Raw genomic sequence first — 23,301 nt, 5'->3', positions numbered from 1 at the left:
ATAGGTCCAAAGCCCGTGTCTTTAACCCCTACACCATTCTGCCTCTTGTGATGAAGAGGCTTTCTGCTCTATTTTCTTTAGCTTACTGTTAATAGAATTCCAGAATGATCCTATCTCCTGTAGCTCAGTCGGTAAAGAATTCACCTGCAATGTAGGAGACATGGGTTCAATTCCTGGGTCGGAAAGATCCCCTGGAGAAGGGAATTGCAATCCACTCCAGTATTCTTGACCAGGAGATCCCATGAACAGAGGAGTCTGGTGGTTACAGTCCATGAGGTTGCAAGAGTCGGACACGACTTAGTGACTAAAGCACCACCATGCTCAATGAATTAGCTTCTTAAAATCTTAGTCTGTGTCAGGTACTGTGTTAAGCACATCACGAATGTAAAAAAAAAACGTGAATAGCATCTTTTTTTCCTCTTCTTTCTCCTCCTTTTCATTTGTTGTTATGCATCGTTAACATGGTGTACTCATGAGTAACAGCTCTCAAGTTCTATAGCCCTCAAGAAATCTTCTGGAACTCCCTGGCTTTCGCATTGTTTTTCTCATGTGATTTATGAAAACTCTTCTTCCCATGGATCGTCCATTGTGGATATTGGCAGTGGGCAGACTTTTGAGGTTGTTGGCATCTTATTTTTAATGTACACATTTTTATACCATAATGTTATATATTCCAGAAAACTGCATAGTGAGAAAAATAATCCCCATGACAGGTCAGCTTCTGGGTTAAAAATTCTTCAGATACAATGCAATATCCATTTTATATCACTGTACACTTATGTGTATATATTCCTTGCTGAAGGACCTTAGAAGACAGCTTTGAAGTAGGAAGCTGAATGTGTTCTTGAATAGGAAGACGTTTTCTTAGGATATATGGTCTTTCCATATTTAAACCAAATAAACATATCGTGGTTTTAAAGATTTTGCTTTACACATGCTGTCTTTAATTGTGATGAAATCGGAAGTTTTGTATAGTAGGCAAAGATTTGCCCTTTTAGATTATCAAAATTTGCTTGATGACGTTTTCTATTAGTAAAGATAAATTATGTGTAGATGGTAGAGAAATAACCTGGTAACTATTAAGAGAAAAGTAACTAGATTTTTATCTCACCAAAAAGTTTCAGATGGAGTATGGATCAAACATTTGAAATACACAGGGTGAGAAAAGTAGCAGAAGAAAACTGAAATTCCTATTGGTACTTTTTTTGTGTGCTGACAATGACCTTTTTTTTCTTGTTCTACTGGTTACTAACCTTATTATCTTTTTAATTAGATGGTAATTGCTTTACAGTGTTGTCTTGGTTTCTGCTGTACAACATCATAAATCAGTTGTAAGTATACACATATCGCACCCCAGAGACTTTTCTAAGAATGATTTCAAAGGCAAACACTCTGGAGTTTCCTGGGTTTCCACACCAGAAAAAAAAAAAAAGAAAAAACCAAATCTGAAAGTTGATTTAGCAACCCCCCAAATTTAAAAATGTCTGTGGAGCAAGCTGTCTGTAGGGAAGTCGGGTGAGCAGACAGGGTTTATCTTTCTGGCACTCATAGGAATGTGGCACAGGTAAAAATAATTTGTCACTTTCAATTTATTTGTGAGGATTGGTATCCTATGGCAACTTTCAGCCTTTTCAGAAGTCAAGGGAATCTTGGGAATTTCCTGGTCGTCCAGTGGTTAAGACTCACTGCTCTGGGCCCAGGGTTCGATCTCTGGTGAGGGAACTAAAATCCTGCAAGCTACAAGGATATATTGTCCAACATGGGGAATATAGCTAATATTTTATAGTCACTTTAAATGCGGTGTAACCGTTCACAGTTGTGGATCACTGTGTTGTGACCTGTATTATATAATAACATATAACATACGTCATCTCTAAAGAAACTTAGACGAAAACCCCTCATGGTAATTAGACCAACAGAAAAGCGAGAAATGAACAAACAAAAATGCTATAATTTACAGTTGTAAAGCCTGTGATTTATAAATTATATTCCAATGTCAGAGACGCTAAAATGTGAGATAATGAGCATATTAGAATCATCAGAGTACAATGTTGTCTCTAATCCTCAAAACATATCTGCAAAGGAGTTGTAATATCCTTTGACTTCATTTAGATGTTGTCCTTGTAAGACAGTAGCAATAGGAGTAACTTTGATATTCGAATCTAACAATTACCAGCTGTTATCTGTGCATGGATCTCATTTAAGCATCCCAGCTGTGTCCTGTGAGATAACTACTACTCTCTGTCCATTTTGTTGATGAGGAACTTGAGGCACAAAGAGATTGAGTGACAGCTCATAAGTGACAGAGTGAAAGTCAAAGTCAAACCCAAGTTGAGCTGAATCTCGAGGTCTTGCGCATTCTATTCAAGTAGATTGTTCTTTCCTTACTGTGTAAGAGGAGCTAAAGCTAATAAATGCTGCTCTTTCTCCAGAAGAAAACAAAATATTTGTTTTAGAGCGATAGGAGTACCATGCTATTGAGTGTTTTCAATCACATGAATGAACGATTGTTTCTTTTAAAACAGTGACACTACAGTTTCCTAAGAACTTCTCTTGCTTTCGTAGGACTGCGCTCCACTTGGCCTGTGCCAATGGCCATCCAGCGGTGGTGGCTCTCCTCCTGGAGAGAAGATGCCTGCTTAACCTCTGTGACAGTGAAAACAGGACCGCGCTGATGAAGGTACGGGGCAGCGACCCGTGTCCACATGAGATGGGTGTGATTTAACCACTGAGACTAACAATGAGTTGATCTCGTTGAAATAGAGGGAACTGGTGAACTTGTGGGCTATTTCCTTTGAATTCCTAGAACTCACACCCTTGTTTCTTGGCACAACGCTGACAGGCCGTAGAATGCCAAGAGGAGGAGTGCGCGACTCTCCTGCTGGAGCACGGCGCCGACCCAAACCTCACGGATGCCAATGGCAACACCGCGCTCCACCACGCTGTCTTTTGCCAGAATATATCACTCGCAGCAAAGCTGCTTTCCTATCACGCCAATATAGAAGCCAGGAACGAGGTATAGCTCAACTAACTTTATTGACAAAATATTGGCAAAGCATTTTTCTAAACTGTAGTGTTTTATTGATAACAGGATATAAATAGATAGACTGAGTAGTGTCCAGCAGGCCCTGTTACCATGGAAACAACTCCAAAGCCAAGTCAGGGGTTGGGTGGAACATGTCAGAGCCCACAGAAAGGGCAACGCTGTCTCTCTCAGCCACCTTCTACCCCAGAAGGAAGATTTTCCCACTAGAAAGTGCTCAGGAATGGGTGGTAGGCTCAAGTCCTACAAAGAATGAAGGCCTGGGGAGAGTGAAGTGATGTGGTGGGTGGCTGCTTCCAGGGGCTCAGGGAATGGGCACAGCTGCTGGGGGAGGGATGGGGGTAGGAGGAAGGAGAACCAGTGCCCAGCAGGGGGAGCTGGGGGGTGCAAGTGGGCCAGGGAGGCAGCAGGCCTGGAGCCCTGAGCCCTCCAGGACCCCTGTTCTGAGATCCGGTGAAGTGGGTCAGGTCATGTTTGATACCAGCAAGGGCATTTACTTGTGCTAGTGACCACTTGGTTCACCAGGTACACACCTCGGGTCTCCCACACTCAGCCCTGGGGGGCTGCTCGGCGGGGCTGCAGCTGAGTGTGGGGAGCTGGTGATGGTGAAGCTCGGGGCTGCAGCTGAGTGTGGGGAGCTGGTGGTGGTGAAGCTGCCCCTTCTGCTCTTTCTCCTGTGGCTGCAGCCCCGCCCGGAGCTGCAGAGAGAGCTCCCCGACTCTCACAGCTGGGCTCAGTTTTCCTTGTTTGGAAGGTCCAGCCTTCCCTGAGTGAAAATATTTTGAAAGCACTTGATTGTCTAAGATGTCACTTTAAATCACGATATTGCTCAAGAAGCATTAGAGAGCGAAGCGTTCTTTTTTGTGTTTCTGGCAGATATTTGTGATAACACAGCAATTGTTAAAGGTAAAACTTTTTCCAAGTATTTTTCCCTTACTGAAAAAAAAATTTTTTTCTAATTAGTCTAACATAACAGAGTAATGCAAAATTTGCCTAGGAGAAGTAGACTTTGTCTTAAAACTCAAACAAGCATTTGACAACATAATAGAAATGTTGCTGTTGTTAACACATTCCGATTTTATGAAGAAATGATTTACATAAAAATGATTTCTCTCTCATTGCCCAAGGCTTCAGAGGCTACAAGGAAAGGAAAACGAGCGAGCAGCTGAAAGACGCAGATCAGGCTGGAATTTTGGCAGTTGGGGAAATGCCAAGAAGAGGGTTGTTTTTTTTTTTTTTTTTTTTTTATGTATTTGGCTGTGCTAGGTCTTAGTTTCAGCATGCAGGGTCTAGTTCCCTGACCGGGGATTGAACCCAGACCCCCTACACTGTGAGCGCTGAGACCCAGCCACTGGACCACCACAGAAGTCCTGAGGTTTTGGTTTTGTTGTTTTCCCCCTTCAGTTTATATATTTTGCTAAGGTGCCTTTCAGTTTCAGGTATAATAGTTGTTATTTTGAGAAAGAGATTGAATGAGTTGGAGACTTGCCTAGGTATCAATTTTAGGAAGACTCTGCAGAAATCAGATCAGCAGTGAAAAGGTGGTGATTAAGTTGGAAAGAAGAGAGAAGAACAAATATTGAACAGAACTATTATCCTATTCTGGCAGAAACAGCCAGTTAGATAAGAGTCTAGACTCTGCTCTCAATCTAGAAGGTCTTGATGGAAAGGAAGGGGTTTATAAACAATGAGATCAGGTTGCCTTTTGTGTTTATTAGTCCCTGTTCTACCATTATTTACCCAGGAAAATTTAACTCTGTTTTGATGACTCTTGCCTCTTACACTTTTCTTTTCTCTTCAAATCCTCAAGTAAGAGAAGGGATTGGCCATGTGGGTTAGAGATGAGACTGGAATATTTGCTGGGCTAATTCTCAGCTAGATTGTGCTGGTGAAAACCACAATCCGTTGAGAAAGTTGATAAAAAAATTTACAAACCTAGGCTGTTCCCTGAAGATTTTGATGGAATAAATCGAGGAAGGCCTGGATTTGTGTATTTAGAAATATTTCCTTGAGATTCTGATAGGATCCTTGGTGAAGAACTATGGAGTGATTAAGTATAATTTCTAGTGCACCTATCTCAAAAATAAGTAATCTATAGAAGAGTTGGAGTTTGATCAATGCTAGCTACTTCCATCAGCTCCCTCCTTTGCAGCAATATTAGCCTGACTTTTTCCTCTGCCTCTGTGATTGAGAAGTTAAAAGGAACATTTTTGGCAACATCTATTGGCTTGAGTGATATAACTCCTTTTTCTTCCAACCACTAATTATTCAGTGACACTCCAAGCGTCTTTAGAGATTTGCTCATGGCCAAGTCACTTCATCTGTAGAGTCTGACCCTTTAAGAATTTTACACCTTCTGTTACCAACCAGGTCATTAGGTCAACAGTGTTTGTTACCAACAGGGTTTTCCTGACTGCGGTAACAGTAATTCATGAGCCTTCTTTTGGTGTCAGCAGGACAGACTCTTGCAGTGTGTCTGTTAGATTTGCTGAGCCCTGGCATAAGCGAGAGGACAGCTTTAAACATCAAAACCCATGAAGTTAGTCCAGATGGGGATTGTTTGAATCATTTAGTTTCAGCAGTCTTAGGAACTCACTAACCATTTGGTTAATAATCTGGGAGAATTCTAGAAAGAGATTGTAGTTTTAACAAGCAGTGGAAACATTCTTCAAGTGGGAATTTTGAGTCTTGTTTTTTAAATTTATTTTAATAAAATTATGAGTCAATAGCAATTTTTATTACATATTCAGACCCACTTTTCTTGTGAACCACATGATACTCAAGAAAGGAAAGCTTTCACATACAAATATTTGCTTTATACCCACCTGTTTGGAAACAGCAAAACGTAAAAGCACAAATGGGCTACAGACCAAATGTGGTCCTTGGTTATGTTTAGCTTACCTACCTCCACAACCTGAGTCAACATTTAAAATTTAGCACACTCATGCTGATGTCTGCGTTTCAGGCTTCTCAGAGACCCAAATCTGGTCCCCCTTGAGCCCATTCTACTGTTTGGTCTGCATGTGTAGGCCTCCCCTTCTGTATGGGGCGTGTGTTTGCGGGTTTGCCAGCCTCACCTGGCTTTTTCACTTAGGTCACCAGGTTTCCCCCTCCATAAGCATTTGAGTTTCCAATTCTTGGTTTATAGTTTATTTTGATAACTATTTCAAAGTTTTGAAGACAGTCTAATTAATCTATAATTGATTCCATATTTTAAAAGAATCTCTTAAGGATGGGATTGAATTTTTCAAATTAGAATTTTTAAGTTGGTTGTGGCGGTTTCACACTGAATGAGTCTCTCAGACACACAGGATTATGAGAGAGAGCGTGGGGAGAGTTCACGGAAGAGCAACTCCCCGAGAAAATGCTGAGTGCATATTTATTGGTAACTTACCTTGTAATCCTTCACTAAGAGCTGTAAAGCAAGACAGAGACCAGAACTCTGGGATTCAGGAAGCTTCTTCCTGGAGGTCTGGAGGTCATCACATGAGAGCCGTCAAGAAAGGTCTTTGAAGATAAGCGGTGTTGTTCTGCATCAAACAGCATCTAGCTAATGCTGACCTGTCAGTTTAACTTAAGGGCGGGGGAAGGAACAAGCAAAGGAGAATGAGTAAGATTAAATTTCAAGAGACTTTGCTGAGAAAGCCGAGAAACATGGTGCCCACAGTTGGTTTCTTTGGAAGAAAAGAAAACAACCTTTCTCTTTGCATGTTCATGTAGAGGATAACATTCCCATTGGAATGTCTGTAAACCTCATGAGGTTACTCTTGGTCATCCTTGGATAGGTTATGCATGCTACAGATAATATGATGTATTCCTGCCTCAGCATTGCTCCTAAAATATCCAGCTACGAAATCAAGTAGCTAATAGATTCTCTCTGGAGGAGTGTTGAGACTAGTAATAGAGCAAGTAAATACTGCAATATTCCTGATAGATACTATGATAGAAGCAAAGATCCTTGGAACCAGTAAATGTTGAAAGTGGGTTTTAGAGAATGACTCTGTGGTTCATCTTTGGAAGAGGGAGAGGAGGAGCATTTTATTCTTTCCCTTTTCAAAAGACGTATTTGGCTGCACTGGGTCTAGTTGTGGCAGGTGGGATCTTGCGTTTCGGCACTTGGACTCTAGTTCCCTGACCAGGGATGGAACCTGGACCCCCTGCTTGGGAGCTCAAATCTTAGCCCCTGGGCCCCCAGGGAAGGCCAGGAGGAGGAGCATCTTGAAGAGATAGAAGGTGCGCCGGGGGAAGAGGAGGAAGGGCTCCCGTTTATTTGCTTTCTGAATTATATGTTTAAGTTCAGAGAATCTATTGCATGATTTTCAGTTCAGTTTAGAAATAGGTTAACTGGGTACATTCGAAATGGTTTTTCCTGTTTTACAGGATGACCTCACACCACTATTATTGGCCATAAGTGAAAGGAAACAGCAAATGGTGGAATTTTTAGTAAAGAAAGAAGCAAATGTACACGCGGTTGATAAGATGAAAAGGTACAGTTGTTCTTTTTCTTTTTAAAAACCTTAGTGCTGTTCTTGGGTGCTAACATCAAGATAAAGATTAAATTAATAAGGTGTCATTTGTGATCAACACTTCATCAGTCAGGTAGAAAACCAATTATTCTGACTGGGAGTCGTGAAAAACTATATAGCAGAGATATATAGCAGGATTCATATTCCTTTATAATACTGAGTGATGTCATATGCAACCTGTTCTTTTTTCTGGTTGATCTTGTAGGAGCTGAGGGATTTCATACTAGTTTCATTAGCTTTATACAATATGGATTCTGCTTTTTAGTTTACCTTATGACAGTATCGAATTTCTTAATTCTTTTATAATGATTGTTTAACCTCTACTTCGTGTATATTTTTCCTTAAAAGATGCATACTAAACATAAAGGACTTGATTTTGTCTTTTGGGTGACTCTTTGCTTTCAATTACTTTCTTTGAAAAATACTGATGTTATTAGATTGCAGAAGAGTCCTTCACAGTTTAGTGACTAAACAACAAGAAAAAGTGATTAGTAATCACTGTCACCAGATACTGTGGGCTCATCAGTTTTTATCCCTTTTTATTTCTAGTACATTTTGATGTTTTCATTTTAAATGAAGGTAGAAGGAAGAATGATAGGTTTAATTGGATAAACAGTTGCTTCAACAAAGATAAGTCAGAGGTGGATGATACAGACGAAAATGATGGGCTTTAGATTCAGACTGGGTTCAGCTCCTAGCTTTCCTCCCTGTTAGGGTTATGACCTTGGGCACATTACTTATCATCAGCAAATAAGTTTCCTGATGCAAAAGGGCAAATAGTAATGCGTCCTTCAAAGGTGGCTGTGCGTATACATAGTATTTCATTTAGTGAAGAGCACATGCTTGTCCACATCATTAAGTGCCACGGTGACTATTTTTATTTCCATTATTGTTAATATTTTTGTTTTAAGCCAGCAAATAGCCTTTGCTTAACCCACCCTCTAGCTGACTTTGAAGCATAATATATCAGACTAAGGAGGAAATGGGGGATTCGTTCCTTAAATAGTCACCTGCCTCAGATAAGTGACCTTAGCACAGTTTCTTGTCCATGAAGGACTTTGATATTATTTTTGAAAAGCATTTATTTATTTGACTGCGTGGGGTCTTAGTCGTGGGAACTCTCAGTTGCAGCATGTGGGATGAAGTTCCCTGTCCAGGGATGGAACCTGGGCCCCCTGCCTTGGGAGCCTGGAGTCACAGCCCCTGGTCCACCAGGGAAGTCCCCATCAGGGACTTTTGAAATAGTAAGTGCTGCTATGTGCCATCCCAATGGGACAGGAGGCTGCTTTTCCGTCGCTTCATTTCAGCCTTGGAGGTCATTTACAAGGATGTACACTTGAGCGTGTAAATGGTCAGTTCTTCACGGGGAGGGCAAGATGTTACCTTGGTAAAGCACATCAAACGAGCTGTTTCTGTGAGTTCACTCAGCTTCCTGAGGGTGACGTCGTCTCTCTGTTGTTGTAGAACCGCCCTCATCCTTGCTGTCAGTTACGAGTCTATGAGTGTCGTCAGCCTTCTCCTGCAGCGAGGTGCTGACGTCTTTTCTCAAGATGTCTTTGGACGGACTGCAGAAGAATATGCTGCTCTGAGTGGTTTTAATATGTAAGTGTCCACATGAAAGTGCCCGTGATCACTAAACTGCCGCCAAAAAGAATTTTCACTGTCACTTGTTACATGACCAGTGAGAGTTTTCTGTTCGGTGCAGGCAGCTTCTATCCTGTGGGGGCACCTTTCCTTGGGTCATAGGTTCCCTGTCGTCCTTCCCAGAGTAGTGGGTGTCAGCTTGCCTGAGATTCCATAGTTACATGGAGGGTTGGCCCCCTCATGGGGTCTGTTTCCTGCAACAATGAAAATCTTCCAAAGGATTTATCTGCCTCAACCGTAAATGTTTTCTGAGTCTGTCTCACAAGGAACCCATTCACCAGAACTCCTTAAATCTCAAGTAAGTTACTTCAGAGAGGAATTCAGAGAGGTAAGCCCTGCCTGGGACTTGCCAGTATCCACTGTAAGAGTAGGGTTATGTCTTCCACGTGCATCAGAGATGAACATGGAGATTAAGCATCATTGTCAGAAAGATCTGCTGGTTGAGAGTTTGAGCAGGTAGAGAAGGGAGGGTAGTGGTCCAGGCCAGGTCTTGATTGTGATTAGTTTTCTGTGCTTGGTGTGATTAGCTGCAGTAATGGGGGATAATTATGTTACCTAATGTAGTGAGTTCATATTTTATAAATAAATGTAGGTACAAATTATATAAGAGCTGAGATTCCCTAAATTACAAACCACAGAGAACACTAATCACCATAATTAATAACAGTTTCCTGAAACCCTTGAATGCTAAACATATAAGAAAACACACATTGGTTTTACTTGGAATTCCAAAGTAGTTCCAACAACAACGTTCAAGAGCAAATTATTCCATTCTTTGACTGTTTCTGCAAGCATTTTGGGGATATATTGTCTCATTACCTCCTCTTAATCCCCTTGTGAAATAAGGCAGTAAGATCCCAGTTGTGGAGAGGATGACTTTGAACTCAAGAGAAGCAATTCTCTCGGAACAAAGAGCAGTTGGTTACAGAGCTAGGATTTGCGAGTTGGAAAGAGTTTTCATATGCCAAGCTAAATCTAGTTAATCTGCTGAGCTCTATTGCCCTCAGTTCATGACTACTTCATCTTCCTTTTGTTTCTCCTTTAAATACATGGTAAATAAAACTTGGTAGAACTTAGAAACTTGAAATGTATGGGACAATTGTAGTTTTGATATTATCGCTAACATTGTCTGAAATAATCTAAGAATTTAACATAGTTGGTAGTTTTTTTCGCTATTAGTGTTAAAATATTATTTATCACATTTTTAACACATAGCATTTGCCAACTGATCTCTGAATATAAAGAAAAGAGGCCGAAAACTCCTCCCGAAAAGAGCAACCCAGGTACGTCATCTGATAATAATGAACTACTCTTGGTGATTCTAACATAGATAACGTAGGAGTGAGGAAATTTCAATAATCAAAGAACTATGATAAAATTAGTGTAAATTGCATGTGTTTTTAAATGAATTTCTTAATAGTCTAGTCTTCAGAATTGTTAAAGAAGTTAATTGTAGGTAATTTAACATCAGAGACAGTATTGTCTGAAAAGCATTCCATGTATTTAATTACAGCCCCTAAAATCCTGTATTAGATTTTTATGTACATTACAAAAAATGTTTGAGTTAGTATGATATATATTTCATCTGTAATCCTATTATAGCAAATTGACTTCTTATAAAAGTGGAGCTTTAATTTTTACAAATAGTTTGCATTTAGTGAATGAGTAGTTATTACTTACTGTGTAGTGATTGGTCTCATTAAAAAAGTTACCATCGTTTAAACTGGGAACCTCAACAGTCCCTTTCTGGTAGGATAAGTGATAAACAAGAAGAGCTGCAGTGCTGAACCAGTGTGCAGCATACCAGGAAGAGATTACTTTCGGAAGATACCTTCCAATAGTACAGATCAGAAAAGCGATGCCTAGTTGAGAAGCACCAGTTATTTTGCCTATTGTATGAACAAGGTCTCTATTACCAATTTTATTCCTCACAGATCCAAAAAGAGTGAGATAGGTTGACTTCATTAGAACCAGATGTTTTCTTCTGTGTGTTGGATACTTGTCATGATAGTATAGTTTTGTAAGAACACCATGTTCTGTTGCCATTATTTAAAAGATGATCATAATAGATTTTCAAATAGATCAACTTGGGACTCTGCAGATTCTAATAAAAGAACCAACACAGTTCACATGAGCAAAAACACCACCATGTCCCCTCGATGTGGCATCTAGCACATTGTACAAGCTGTCTGAGAACACCTTTAAACCTAGTTCACCTCTGTCTAATCAAAGGGGGCTTCCCAGGGGGCTCAGCAGTAAGGAATCCGCCTGTCAATGCCAGAGGTACGGGTTCCAGCCCTGGATCGGGAAGAGCTCCTGGAGAAGGAAATGGCAACCCACTCCAGTATTCTTGCCTGGGGAGTCCCATGGACAGAAGAGCCTGGTGAGCTACAGTCCATCGGGTCACAGAGAGGCAGACACGACTCAGTGACTAAACAGCAAAAACATCCACCAAAGAACTTCTCTAGGTTGGTTTTACACGTTAGAGGAGATACAGAGATGACATAGAGTCTTGGTCTTCAGTATGCTCAGAATAGAATAGAGTTGTCCCTGGTTAATTTCTATAGTTTTTGAAACAGACTTTTCAAAGAAGACATTCTTGTTTATTTGTTCATTTGTTCACCAAAGAGATAACTTTCCAGTGTCTTTTGTGTCCTAAGCCTTGTTCTGGGTCACAGGGTGCAGACATGTAAACGTCACTGCCCCTGCCCTCCAGGCTCGAGGTTGCAGCGCTCCCCTCCCCGTGGAGTCACTGCACGTGAGTCATCCCTCCAGCATCAGATCATGACGACACACGTGAAACGTTGTCCAACAGCACCAGAGTCCATAGCTTCCTCTCTCCTTCCCTCCCTCCCCTTATTCATCAGCTTAGGGTCTGATGACGAATGCCTTCCAAGCTGAAAAAGCATGATTTCTACCAACCTTTGCCATATAATGGGGAGGATTGATGTAATGATAGCCCTCAGTAGAACACAGCACTGTTTGGACCATCCTGCTCTAGGTGGTCCAGATACTCTTGAACAATGGAAGGTGATAGTCTCAAGAGATTATCCTTTTCACATTTATTAGTATGTACACATAGATATTTAAAACATTAAAAATGCTCAGCCTCCGTGTACCCTGCAGCATGCTCACCACTACAAGTCCAGTCCCCATCCTCACCACCCAGTTGACCCCCTTTACCCATTTACCCTCCCCCACCTCCCTGTCAAGAGATTATCCTTGCTAAACCTGGAATCACTACATCTTTCATACTTCTCTTGCATTTGGAAAGAGGGCCAGGAAGACTTTGTTTCCTATGTTTTACCACGCTCTGAAGTTCAGCGCCTCTAGACCATGCTTCCTTGTGATAGGGCATTTTCATCCTGAACTGAAGAGCCAGAGAATTTGTGTTATGTCCCAGCAAGACACCTGTAGGCTCTGTTCACTGCTCCAGGGAATGGAAGTCCAGAAATCCTGTACTGTTCAAGTGTGCTATTGTCAGTTTATAGTACTGATTCTATTAACGGTGTAGTATCATTTTCTGTCAGTCTCCTAGAGGTTGGTTAGCATTATGGTCCTTGTATCAGCAGTTCTTTCTTTTTCTGTTCTGCCTTTGATGACCATAAAGGAGAGGAGTGGTTCTCAGGCATTAATGGCCCATGAGTATAGTACAATCACTATTCCCTCTAGTGTGGTCTCCAGGTGTGGTTCCAAAGGAATACTTTTAAACAAAACATCAGTCTTGAGGTTTTAATAGTCTGTATTTTTCTTTTGTTGATTTAAAATGTGTCTTCCTTTTTTCTTTACTAGTGGATACGAGTTCTGAAGAAGACTCTTTAAGCAGGTAGGATTTGATGGATTCTTAAAACTTGTATGTGTTACTAGGAGAACACACAGAGAAGAGAAGCTACTGTTTGTTGAGCGTCCTGCTCTGGGTCAGAGACTGCATCATGTGCGTAACATCTGTGACCTCATGGAGTCACCAGAGCAGTGTCGTAAACCACTGTGTCCTGCTTTGCTTAATTAGGCAACTGTGGTTCGGGAGGTTGATGAATTGACCCATGATTCCATGGTTAAAATGAGTTGACCTGTGATTTGACAGCTGGCCTGCCTGACTCCAGCATCCACTCTCGTGTCCCTCAGCAGAAATTGAGAAGTACCAGTGTAGCATATAAGTGAAACATATAAATTAGTTCTTTGACTTGTGTCCATTTTCAGTTTTAGACATTGCGGGGGACTCCTGTATCCCCTTTACAGTAAAGGGAGGAATGGGGCCTTCTCCATAAGTGATTCCCCTGCTGAGGGACCAAGACTGCCATTTTTGATGGACACAGATTAGTCTCTGAACCAGGGACAGACAATGGAGAAGGAACAGCATATCCTTCTGCTTTAAGTCATCAGGTTTATTCCACTTTGGGCAAACAAAAGTTATGTCAGTGCATCAATTAGATTTTCAGTTCAGCTATTAGGACTTGGTGAAAACATATTATTTTCAGGCTCTGCCAATATATTGGCTGTCAGTCTTTGTTAATGGAAACTAAGAATGAGTCTTCCCTAGATATGTCATAGGTTGGGAGAGATGGAAGCAGAAATAGGTAACTAACATCTTTTTTGGAGACTTCTCTGGGGGTGCAGTGGTTAAGATGGTTAATAAGACTTCTTCCAATGCCGGTGGTGTGCGTTCAATCTCCAGTCAGAGGAACTGAGATCCCACATGCCTTGGGGTCAAAGAGCCAAAACATAAGACAGAAGCAACATGGCAACAAATTCAATAAAGACTTTAAAAATGGTCCACATCAAAATATCTAAAAAAAAAAATGTTTGAAAACAGAGGCCAAATTTTAATTATGTCAAGAAACTTCGTTTACTGCATAGATAGCCAGACGTTCACTTGCTTTTTTTTTCTTCATTTAAAGAAATGAACTCACTCATTTTTGTTGTATGTTTATGCTCTAAAGGTTTTCCAACAAACCTGGTGCTGACTCATGGCCTCCGTCAGATGATGAAGTCTTAGATTTTGAGACCAAGGTACAGTGCACTCTTGTGAAATCAGTTTCCGTACTCTGAATTTATCTTCATGTAGTATTTACTCTTAAATTCAGCAATGGTGTCCCTCTCTCTGTTTTATGTTTATAATGGAACGTTCTTCAGAGCAAACTATTTTATAGAAATATGACTGGTGTTTTTTTTGTTCATTTTTAACTTTGGTGAATAATGAAAGTGGGGTGAAGAAAACAACGGGCTGGAAAATAGAGTGACAGGAAAATTGTATTGGAAAAGCTTTCCCACAATGAAGGAACTATGAATTTTGGTCAAGGATAAAGACTGTTACTGTGAATTTTAAACCATAAGGACATGACTTTTGCAATACTCACAGTGCAATACTCAGACAGTCAAGAATCTGCCTACAATGGTGGAGACCTGGGTTCGATCCCTGGGTTGGGAAGATCCCCTGGAGAACAGCTGCCCACTCCAGTATTCTGGCTTGGAGAATTCCATGGACCGTAGAGTCCATGGAGTTGCAAAGATTCGGACACGACTGATCGACTTTCCCTTCATAGAAGCAGAGACTTTTAATAACCGTGAGATAAAACTGCAACTCGGGATTTTTTTTTCTATTGTATTTTTAAAAAGACCTACCCCGTGTCCTGTGTCACATTCTAAGCCTTCAGATTTCAGACCTTTTGTGTTATTGTGATTTAAGTGTTCATCTTAGAGCCCCGTGTCAGTGTAAGCTAGTGGGGTTCAGGAAACAGTTGTGCATCTCCTGGAGCAGGTAGCATAGGTCTCGAGTGTAAGAACCGTGTTAATAGTTATTGAATGTGAATAAATGAAGAGACAAACCATATCCTATGTAATGTTACAGGTAATATAGTTCAGTTGTGTTATGTTGAGGAAGGGGGTCCTGCATAACAAGGAAATAAATAAGAAATATGTGAAAAGTGAAAGGTTACAGTATTTTTTTCACTGTCCACTGGTTGTGAGATGAGAAATTTAGGTGAAAATTTTTGACCTTTTTTGCCCCATCTTCTGTTCCATTAAATGTTTCTTTTCAAGCCATACATTCTCCTCAGAATTTTGATTACCAGTTCTTTTTCCCAGTGAATAGTCAGGAATATTTCTTAATCAATTTTTCTCTCTCTCATGGAATACTTTACAACATTCAGGTAGTGACAGATGACCATGTGTGGCTAATCAAATGACACTTTTTACAGTGGCAATATTCAACTTTAATACGGTAGTATTTATAAGCAAAAGTTTTGGAGTAATACAGATCGCTATATTAGGGATATATTATGAACAAAAGCCTCTTTCTTAAGTATATGTTTTATAGACAACGTATGTTGATATTTTCATAAAATTTGCAGAACAGTATAGATGTGTAATTTATATATTAATAAAAGCATATAAAACAGAGGCTTTGTTCATAGTATATCCTTAAGAATACTGATGTATTACTGATCTATTGTATATACATTTTATTTGTGCGTGTTTTTCCACAAGCCTTATTATGCTTATTTTATTCCCTTAAGTTTGTACTTGACTAGGAATGTCTCTCTCTGCTTTCTTTTCCTCCCCCATTTTTTTTGCTTTTTTTTACTGTTAACCTAATTTTTCCTTGCAGAATACTTTCCTTCAGTGTCTATTCTTTAAGTCCATCTCTCTCTGCCTCTGTTGTGACCATGTTTGATCATTCCCGTCCCATGGAATGCATCTCCTGCACTGGCAGTTAGATTCTTTACCACTGAGATACCTGGTGTGTATCTTAACCACAATTGAAAAGAAAACAACAACAAAAAAAAAGAAAACAAAACAAAACCAGATGTACACAATTAATAAATATCTACGTTGGAGTGTTAAAAGGAAACAGATAAATACAAAACATATGTGTCTGCTCTAGGCCCTGAAAATACAGGCAAAATATATGTCCCGTGTCTTCTAGATCTGTACCATGTACATAGATGTACCATGTCTTCCAGACCTGTTCTAGAGACTTCTGCCACTCTACAAACGTTCGATTTATTTTCCACACTGCTTACAATGTGCTCTTGATTATAATGAATACCACAAATAAACTACACCCAACTTAACGTCAAAGTACTTGATTCAGTACACAAGAACGTCCTTAAAAAAATCACATGTCCATGGGAGCAATTAAATAGGGATACATTTCTTCTGACAAAGAATTTTAACCAGAAACTGGTAATAGTGGCATCCTGCCCAGAACCAAACTAGGAGGATAGGGCACAGAATTTTGGATCCTGATTTTCCCCATGGTACGAATACCAGAAAATAATTCCCTTGCTGGACCAAGGCCTGTTCAGTCACCTCCTAAACAGGTGTGTAAACTGTTCTCCTTTCTCCTAGTCTGACTCACCTCTCCTGTCACCTGCATGACCACCATCCTCCCTCTCGATTCCACCATCCACTATCCACATGGCGGCCAGGGTCGTCCTTACAACACAAACATGCCACCACCAGCCCCACATGCTTAGTAATCTCCCTTGGTGTTACCCTCAACCTGCTCACTAAGTTCCAGCCACACTGGTCTTTGGGAATGCCCAGATCCCTGGGCATCCCACCCTCTTTAAAGACTCAGGGCCTTTGCACATGCTGTTTCGTCCAACTACAATGCTCTCTGCCCACAGTTACCTCCTCGCTAAAACCCGCTTCTTCAGGCTCCAGCTGAAGAGTCTCTTCCTCGGAGAGAATTTCCCGAATTTCTCCATCTACCAATATTTTGAGTGCATGACACTCTCTCCAAGTGTGGTGTTTTCCTTCACGGCACGTACTCTGACCCGCTTTACCTGCATTTAACACCTGCCTTCTGCATGACACTGTTGAGGGCCATGGGGGCAAACCTCTTGATTCTGCTGTTTACAACGGAAACACCAGAGCCCTTTATCAGCTCATAACTGCTGAGTGCATATCTGTTGCAGGAACAAATGAAGGACTTGGGAACCTGAGTGCAGGACTTTCCATTTCCCTTACATTTACTGCAGACCTCTTGCACATCAGTTCCTCGTTCATCAGCATCTATCCTTAAACAGTCACTGCAAAGTGTTCCTACTGTTCTGTGTCCTCCACACACCCTAACAGCACGCTACTGATTTCTACGCCCAACTAACTGGTGAAAACACTACCGAACAAGGCCAGGGACGAAATCTCAAGTTGCAGACTTACTTCTCTCCAGGATGAGCTCTCAATAACTCAGTTTTCCTCCAGCAGTCAGTAGTCTTGTGTCTTATTCTTCACCCAATCACAGGTCCTCTGAAGTCTGTCATTCAGCTCAAACTCTCCTCTGTGCCCACTCCCATGCTTGGCTCACAACAGTCCGCAACTCCAGAGCCCTCTAACCTACCAAGCTGTAGTGTTCTGCAGCAGGAGTTCCCAGCCCACTTCACTCAAGCGTTCGGAAGTCACTGCTACTCCTGCTAAATTTGCAAACTGCCTGTTCTCCCTTTAAACCCACTAAGGCCTCACCTGAGGAAAACAAGCCGCGAAACAATACACTTCACTTGTCAGGTCTGCTACTTGCTCTTGTGTCATCTCTCTTGGATCCACCCTAATTCCGCTCAAGTCATACCAGTCAAACGAGAAGTATTTATTGAACACCTACCATGTGCCAAGCACTATTTGGTCCCTAGAGACAAAACAATCATGAACACAAATCCTTCTACTTCTGTATAGCTAGGGTATGATCAGGCTCACAGAGAATTAAAAAGAAGAAAACATATTTAAAAACTAATGTTAAGATGATCTGACATCAATATCATATTTCTTAAACTGTTTTAGAATATCAACTTACCGGTCCGGGGCCGCGTAGAGATGAGAGCGCGGAGGACGCAGGGCCGCTGGAGGCGCAGGTAACGGAGCCGAAGTACAGTGGGGCCGCGTCGGGCTTCTTCCCGGGCCGGTGCCGAATGGAGAGGACCGAAGCGACGCCGTGCCGCGGCTCCTAGCGGCGGGGCCGCTGCCCGAGCTGCAGTTGCCAGGTGAAGATGTGTGGAGCCGGGGCGGCGCGGGGGAGCTGAAAACCTGCGGGTCCCCGTACCCCCGGGGCCGGGGATGAGTTAGCGAGGGCAGCCGCGGGGGCCAGTTCCGACTGCTGCAGGCCACCGCCACGGTCGCCGCCCGCCCGCCCCTTCCCTGCCGGAGCTGCTAGCTCCTTTCCGCGCCCGGCCGCCCGCCCGCCCGCGCTCCCGGCCCCGGAGACCATGAGGTTCCGCATCTATAAGCGGAAGGTGCTGATCTTGATGCTCGTGGTGGCCGCCTGCGGCTTCGTCCTCTGGAGCAGCAATGGGCGACAAAGGAAGAACGAGGCCCTCGCCCCGCCGCTGCTGGACGTCGATCCCGCGCGGGGTGCGGGCGCCCGGGCCGGGGACCAGCTCGCCGTGTCGGTGGGCATCCGCCAGGGCTCCAACGAGTCGGCGGCTCCGCTGGTCGCCGCTGCCCCGCAGCCCGAGGTGGACAATCTGACGCTGCGGTACCGGTCCCTGGTGTACCAGCTGAACTTTGACCAGACGCTGAGGAATGTAGATAAGGCCGGCTCCTGGACCCCCCCACCCCGAGAGCTGGCGCTGGTGGTCCAGGTGCACAACCGGCCCGAATACCTCAAACTGCTGCTGGACTCACTTCGAAAAGCCCAGGGAATTGACGACGTCCTCGTCATCTTTAGCCATGACTTCTGGTCGACCGAAATCAATCAGCTGATTGCTGGGGTGGATTTCTGTCCAGTTCTGCAGGTGTTCTTTCCTTTCAGCATTCAGTTGTACCCTAACGAGTTCCCGGGCACTGACCCTAGAGATTGCCCCAGAGACGTGGAGAAGAATGCAGCTTTGCGGATGGGATGCATTAATGCTGAATAGCCCGACTCCTTCGGCCATTATAGAGAGGCCAAGTTCTCCCAAACCAAACACCACTGGTGGTGGAAGCTGCATTTTGTATGGGAGAGGGTCAAAGTCCTTCGAGACTGTGCTGGCCTCATACTTTTCCTAGAGGAGGATCACTACTTAGCCCCAGACTTTTACCATGTCTTCAAAAAGATGTGGAAATTAAAGCAGCTAGAGTGCCCCGAGTGTGATGTTCTCTCCCTGGGGACCTATACTGCCATTCGAAATTTCTATGACGTGGCTGACAAGGTAGATGTGAAAACGTGGAAATCCACAGAGCACAATATGGGTCTGGCCCTGACCCGGGAAGCCTATCAGAAGCTGATTGAGTGCACAGACACTTTCTGTACTTATGATGATTATAACTGGGACTGGACCCTTCAATATTTGACTGTATCTTGTCTTCCAAAATTCTGGAAAGTGCTGGTTCCTCAAGTTCCTAGGATTTTTCATGCTGGAGACTGTGGTATGCATCACCAAAAAACTTGTAGACCAGCCACCCAGAGTGCCCAACTTGAGTCACTCTTAAATAATAACAAACAGTACCTGTTTCCAGAAACTCTAACTATCAGTGAGAAGTTTATGACAGCCCTTTCCCCACCTAGGAAAAATGGAGGGTGGGGAGATATTAGGGACCATGAACTCTGTAAAAGTTATAGAAGACTGCAGTAAGAAAAAAAACAAAACAAAATCAGAATTATAAAAGCAAAAGTAGTAACAGTCTTCTATTTTTGATATTTGTTCAAATAGGATATACAATTGAATAAAAAGGTTTAGGAACTGGTTTCTGCTTTACTACAACAACAAAATTCTTGTAAAAGTTGTCCAAATATAGTCATCTTTTCTGTTTATGCCTAAGATTTAAAATGCAAGTTTTCATTTTGAGAATTGCGTTTTAAAGTTCAGTATGTATCTGCTAGAGGTAAAATTATCGTTAATTGATAAGAGAGAAGAGGGGAAACTATTTAAATTGCATCTATTAATCTTTTTATCTGGAACTTTGTACACCTTTCCACTTTCAAGACTTATTTTAAGTACAGCAAAATTTATTTAAAATCGTCATATCAGTAAAAAGTATTACAGTGAAATTAAGAGTATTAATGTACAAGCCCAGCTTCACTCTTGACACAGTAACTAGGAAGAGGTTGCTTCAGTGGTTTTATAATTAGAAAGTTATGTTTGTTAAACACCCTGTCAGAACAGAGTCATTTTCAGTATTAAAGATTCCTGTATTATTGTGTTAAGAATTGCCTGTGCTCTGGAACCTGCATAGAACATACTTTCTTTTGGAATGTATTTGACTGATAAGAAAGTTTAAACACTTTTCACCTCAATGTAGAAATACAGTGATTTTTTTTTTTCTTTTAGTGCTGCCAAAATAAAATACTTGTTTTTGCATTAAAAAAAAAAAGAATATCAACTTACCAACTTACATCAGGTAGGTTTTGCTCGTATAAAACTTTCATCTCCTCCAGAACTTGCCTCAGTCCATCCGCCTGGAACATATAAAATTACACTCCCTAATTCCCCCACCAAGTTTGTAGCAATACTCTATGCTTATGTACCTTATGAAAAACCAACAGTCCTTCCACACCTACTAACATGGCTATAATGACAAGTGTTGCAGAGGATGGGGAGGAACTGGAACCCTTGTCCAATGCAGGTAGGAATGTAAAATGGTACAGCCCTATAGAAAACAGTCTTGTGGGTCCACAAAAAGTCAAATTTCGAATTCCCACATTATCCAGCAATTCCTCTTCTAGGTATACACTCAAGAGAACTGAACACCTATGTTCATACAAAGTATGTCTATTCAATGGAATATTGCTCAGTCCAAAAAAAAAAAAAGTGCTGATACATACAACAACATGAACTTTGAAATCACTGCTTAGTGAAATAAGCCAGACACAAAAGGACAAATATTGTATGATGCAACTTATCTGAAATGTCTAGAATAGGCAAACTCATAGAAACAAAGTAGATTGGAGGCTACCAGGCTGAGGGCATAGAAGAGTGGGTAATTACTGCTTAAAAGCTATAGAGTTCATTTGGGGTTACGAAAAAGCTTTGGAAATAGAGGTGATGGTTGCACAACAATGTGAATATAATTAATGCCACTGAAGTGGACACAGAAGAATGGTTAGAGATGGCAACATTTAAGTTTTGCATCGTTTACCACAATTAAAACCAATAAAAAGGAATGACTTACTAACAAAATACACAATCAACACGGTCATTGAGGATAATCTTGAAGACACTGTACTGAGAAGTCAGACAGAAAGGAGTACACACTGTATGCTTCTAACTGGCCCTGCACAGAAAAGTTTGCAATTGCCGGCATGCTGACTCCAGAAATACAATAAAAAAGACAAATATAATCTGTAAGGGAAAGAAAATCCTTGGCTGCCTCAGGCTGCAGGTGGGAGGTAGCCAGTGCCACAAAGAGAAAAGGGAATCCTTGGGATGGCAGACATCTTGGTTGGGTTGCTGGTTACAAGGATTGTATACATTTGTCAAAACTCTAGTAAAATGTGTACTGTGTTGTACATAAATCATACCTCAATAAAACTAATGACAAAAAGCCAATAGTCTACAGAAGTAATAACACATGACAAAAGCAGGTAAAAGACTTATTTATTGGAAAAGGATCTTAAAAGGTTACTACCCACCCCCACCCCCCAAAAAAACTTACACATTGCTAGAATAGAAAACAGAAAGGTCAAAGGAGTTTTTCTGCTATCTACTTTGGCAAATTTCTAAAACAACTTTCCTTGGAAGGATAAAAACATGAGAATTATAAAATTCATAAATGGTACACAATGTCTGTGAACAAGCAACACCTACACCTGAAACACTGTAAATAAACTATATTTCAATTAAAAATTTTATGGAAAAAAAAAAAATGAACACCCAATAGTGCTATAACAATGACAACCAAAAGAAAAAAAAAAAAATCTCAAAACAACGATAAGCAACCCATTTACTGTTAGAGCCAAAATAAATGCATTGGCAAAAAAAAAAGTGCTTTAGCACTACGGGTATAATTATAAAATTACACTATTTAATGCAGCTTGGATGTAAGAAATGATTTCTAATGAAAAATGAAAGCTTGACTTCTACCTCCTCTGTCATCAACTGGTTAGAAAGATATCATGGAAAAGTCTGCTTTACTAGAATTCAATTCAATATTCCTTTTCCCACAAATATTATTTTAAGGGACAGCTGAAACTCTTGCACGATTAGATCAGCAGGTATACAAAAGACAAGTATGAAATAAACTTGCAAAGATACAACCGAGTTTCCAGATTTAAATTTTTATTTTTTTAAGACTTAAACTGTTAAAATTCACACTGGGAATTGCATCATTTTGTGCTCCCACCTCCAGCTGTAAGCCCCTGGGAACTCAAGATAGTTTTCCTAAAGACTCAACTGGTTATCAGTTCTGCAGATACAGAGGGCATCATTCCAATCTGCCAAACACAGCACCTAACCATGAGGGATTCCGGAATGAAAAAGGCAGAGTCTCTGCTCTCAACCAGCTACCATCTGCCACGGAGGAATGATTCTCGAAAGCACGTGTGGGTCCAGGGTGTGAGGGGTCAATCAGATCAAGACCAATTCTTAGTCTAACCCAGCTCAGCTGTCCCAGTGGCCAGCCCCCAAAGGCAGCCAGGACTGCAGGAAAAGGTGCACCGACGCCCTCTAAGACCCAGAAAAGCCAGTGATTTTACACTTGTAAGTTCACCCCTGATTCCCCCCCTCCACCCTGCCACTTCCCAAAGTGGGAAACCAACACTTCAAGTCTGAGCCAAACAGACAGTTGGACTCACAGGCTGAAAAGCCAGCACCTGTGGGCAGTGTCTGCGCCTTTGCGCTCCTTTCTCCCCGTGTGATCTAGTCTTCCCACCCTAGTGGGGACTTATTGGAAAGCCTCCACCCCTCTCAAACATCTGGCTTAGAACTCCACATTCAAAAACTAAGATCATGGTATCCGGTCCCATCGCTTCACAGCAAATAGATGGGGAAAAAATGAAAACAGTGGCAGAATTTATTTTCTTGGGCTCCTAAATCATTGCGGATGGTGACAGCAGCGATGAAATTTAAAGACCCTGGCTCCTTGGAAGAAAAGCTATGACAAGCCTAGAGAGGGCTTTAAAAAGCAGAGATACCACTTTGCAGACAGAAGTCCCTATAATCAAAGCTATGGTTTCTC

General features: G+C 41.6%; 2 protein-coding genes and 1 pseudogene across 6 annotated transcripts in view; 2 read left to right on the top strand and 1 right to left on the bottom strand.

Annotated features, from left to right (window-relative positions):
* LOC122682172 (ninein-like protein) overlaps positions 1-23,301 on the bottom strand; it is a 336,725-nt gene that overhangs the window by 214,159 nt on the left and 99,265 nt on the right. The gene's annotated exons all lie outside the window — the stretch shown is intronic.
* The window catches only part of LOC122682159 (ankyrin repeat domain-containing protein 26-like), a 208,672-nt gene that overhangs the window by 176,407 nt on the left and 8,964 nt on the right, over positions 1-23,301 (top strand). Inside the window, exons 3-9 of the mRNA XM_043884974.1 lie at positions 2,566-2,680; positions 2,843-3,016; positions 7,424-7,530; positions 9,034-9,171; positions 10,429-10,496; positions 13,006-13,039; positions 14,154-14,223. Of these exons, the coding sequence (XP_043740909.1) occupies positions 2,566-2,680; positions 2,843-3,016; positions 7,424-7,530; positions 9,034-9,171; positions 10,429-10,496; positions 13,006-13,039; positions 14,154-14,223 (706 nt within the window). The remainder of the gene's footprint in view (positions 1-2,565; positions 2,681-2,842; positions 3,017-7,423; positions 7,531-9,033; positions 9,172-10,428; positions 10,497-13,005; positions 13,040-14,153; positions 14,224-23,301) is intronic.
* LOC122682165 lies at positions 18,231-20,499 on the top strand (annotated as a pseudogene). The gene has a single exon (XR_006337241.1). The product of XR_006337241.1 is annotated as an alpha-1,6-mannosyl-glycoprotein 2-beta-N-acetylglucosaminyltransferase-like (transcript).

This window comes from Cervus elaphus, chromosome 23 (assembly GCF_910594005.1).
Source record: "Cervus elaphus chromosome 23, mCerEla1.1, whole genome shotgun sequence".
NCBI classification, from domain to species: domain Eukaryota; kingdom Metazoa; phylum Chordata; class Mammalia; order Artiodactyla; family Cervidae; genus Cervus; species Cervus elaphus.
The sequence above is the reverse complement of the archived record's forward strand: the minus strand, read 5'-3'. Positions and strand labels throughout refer to the sequence as shown.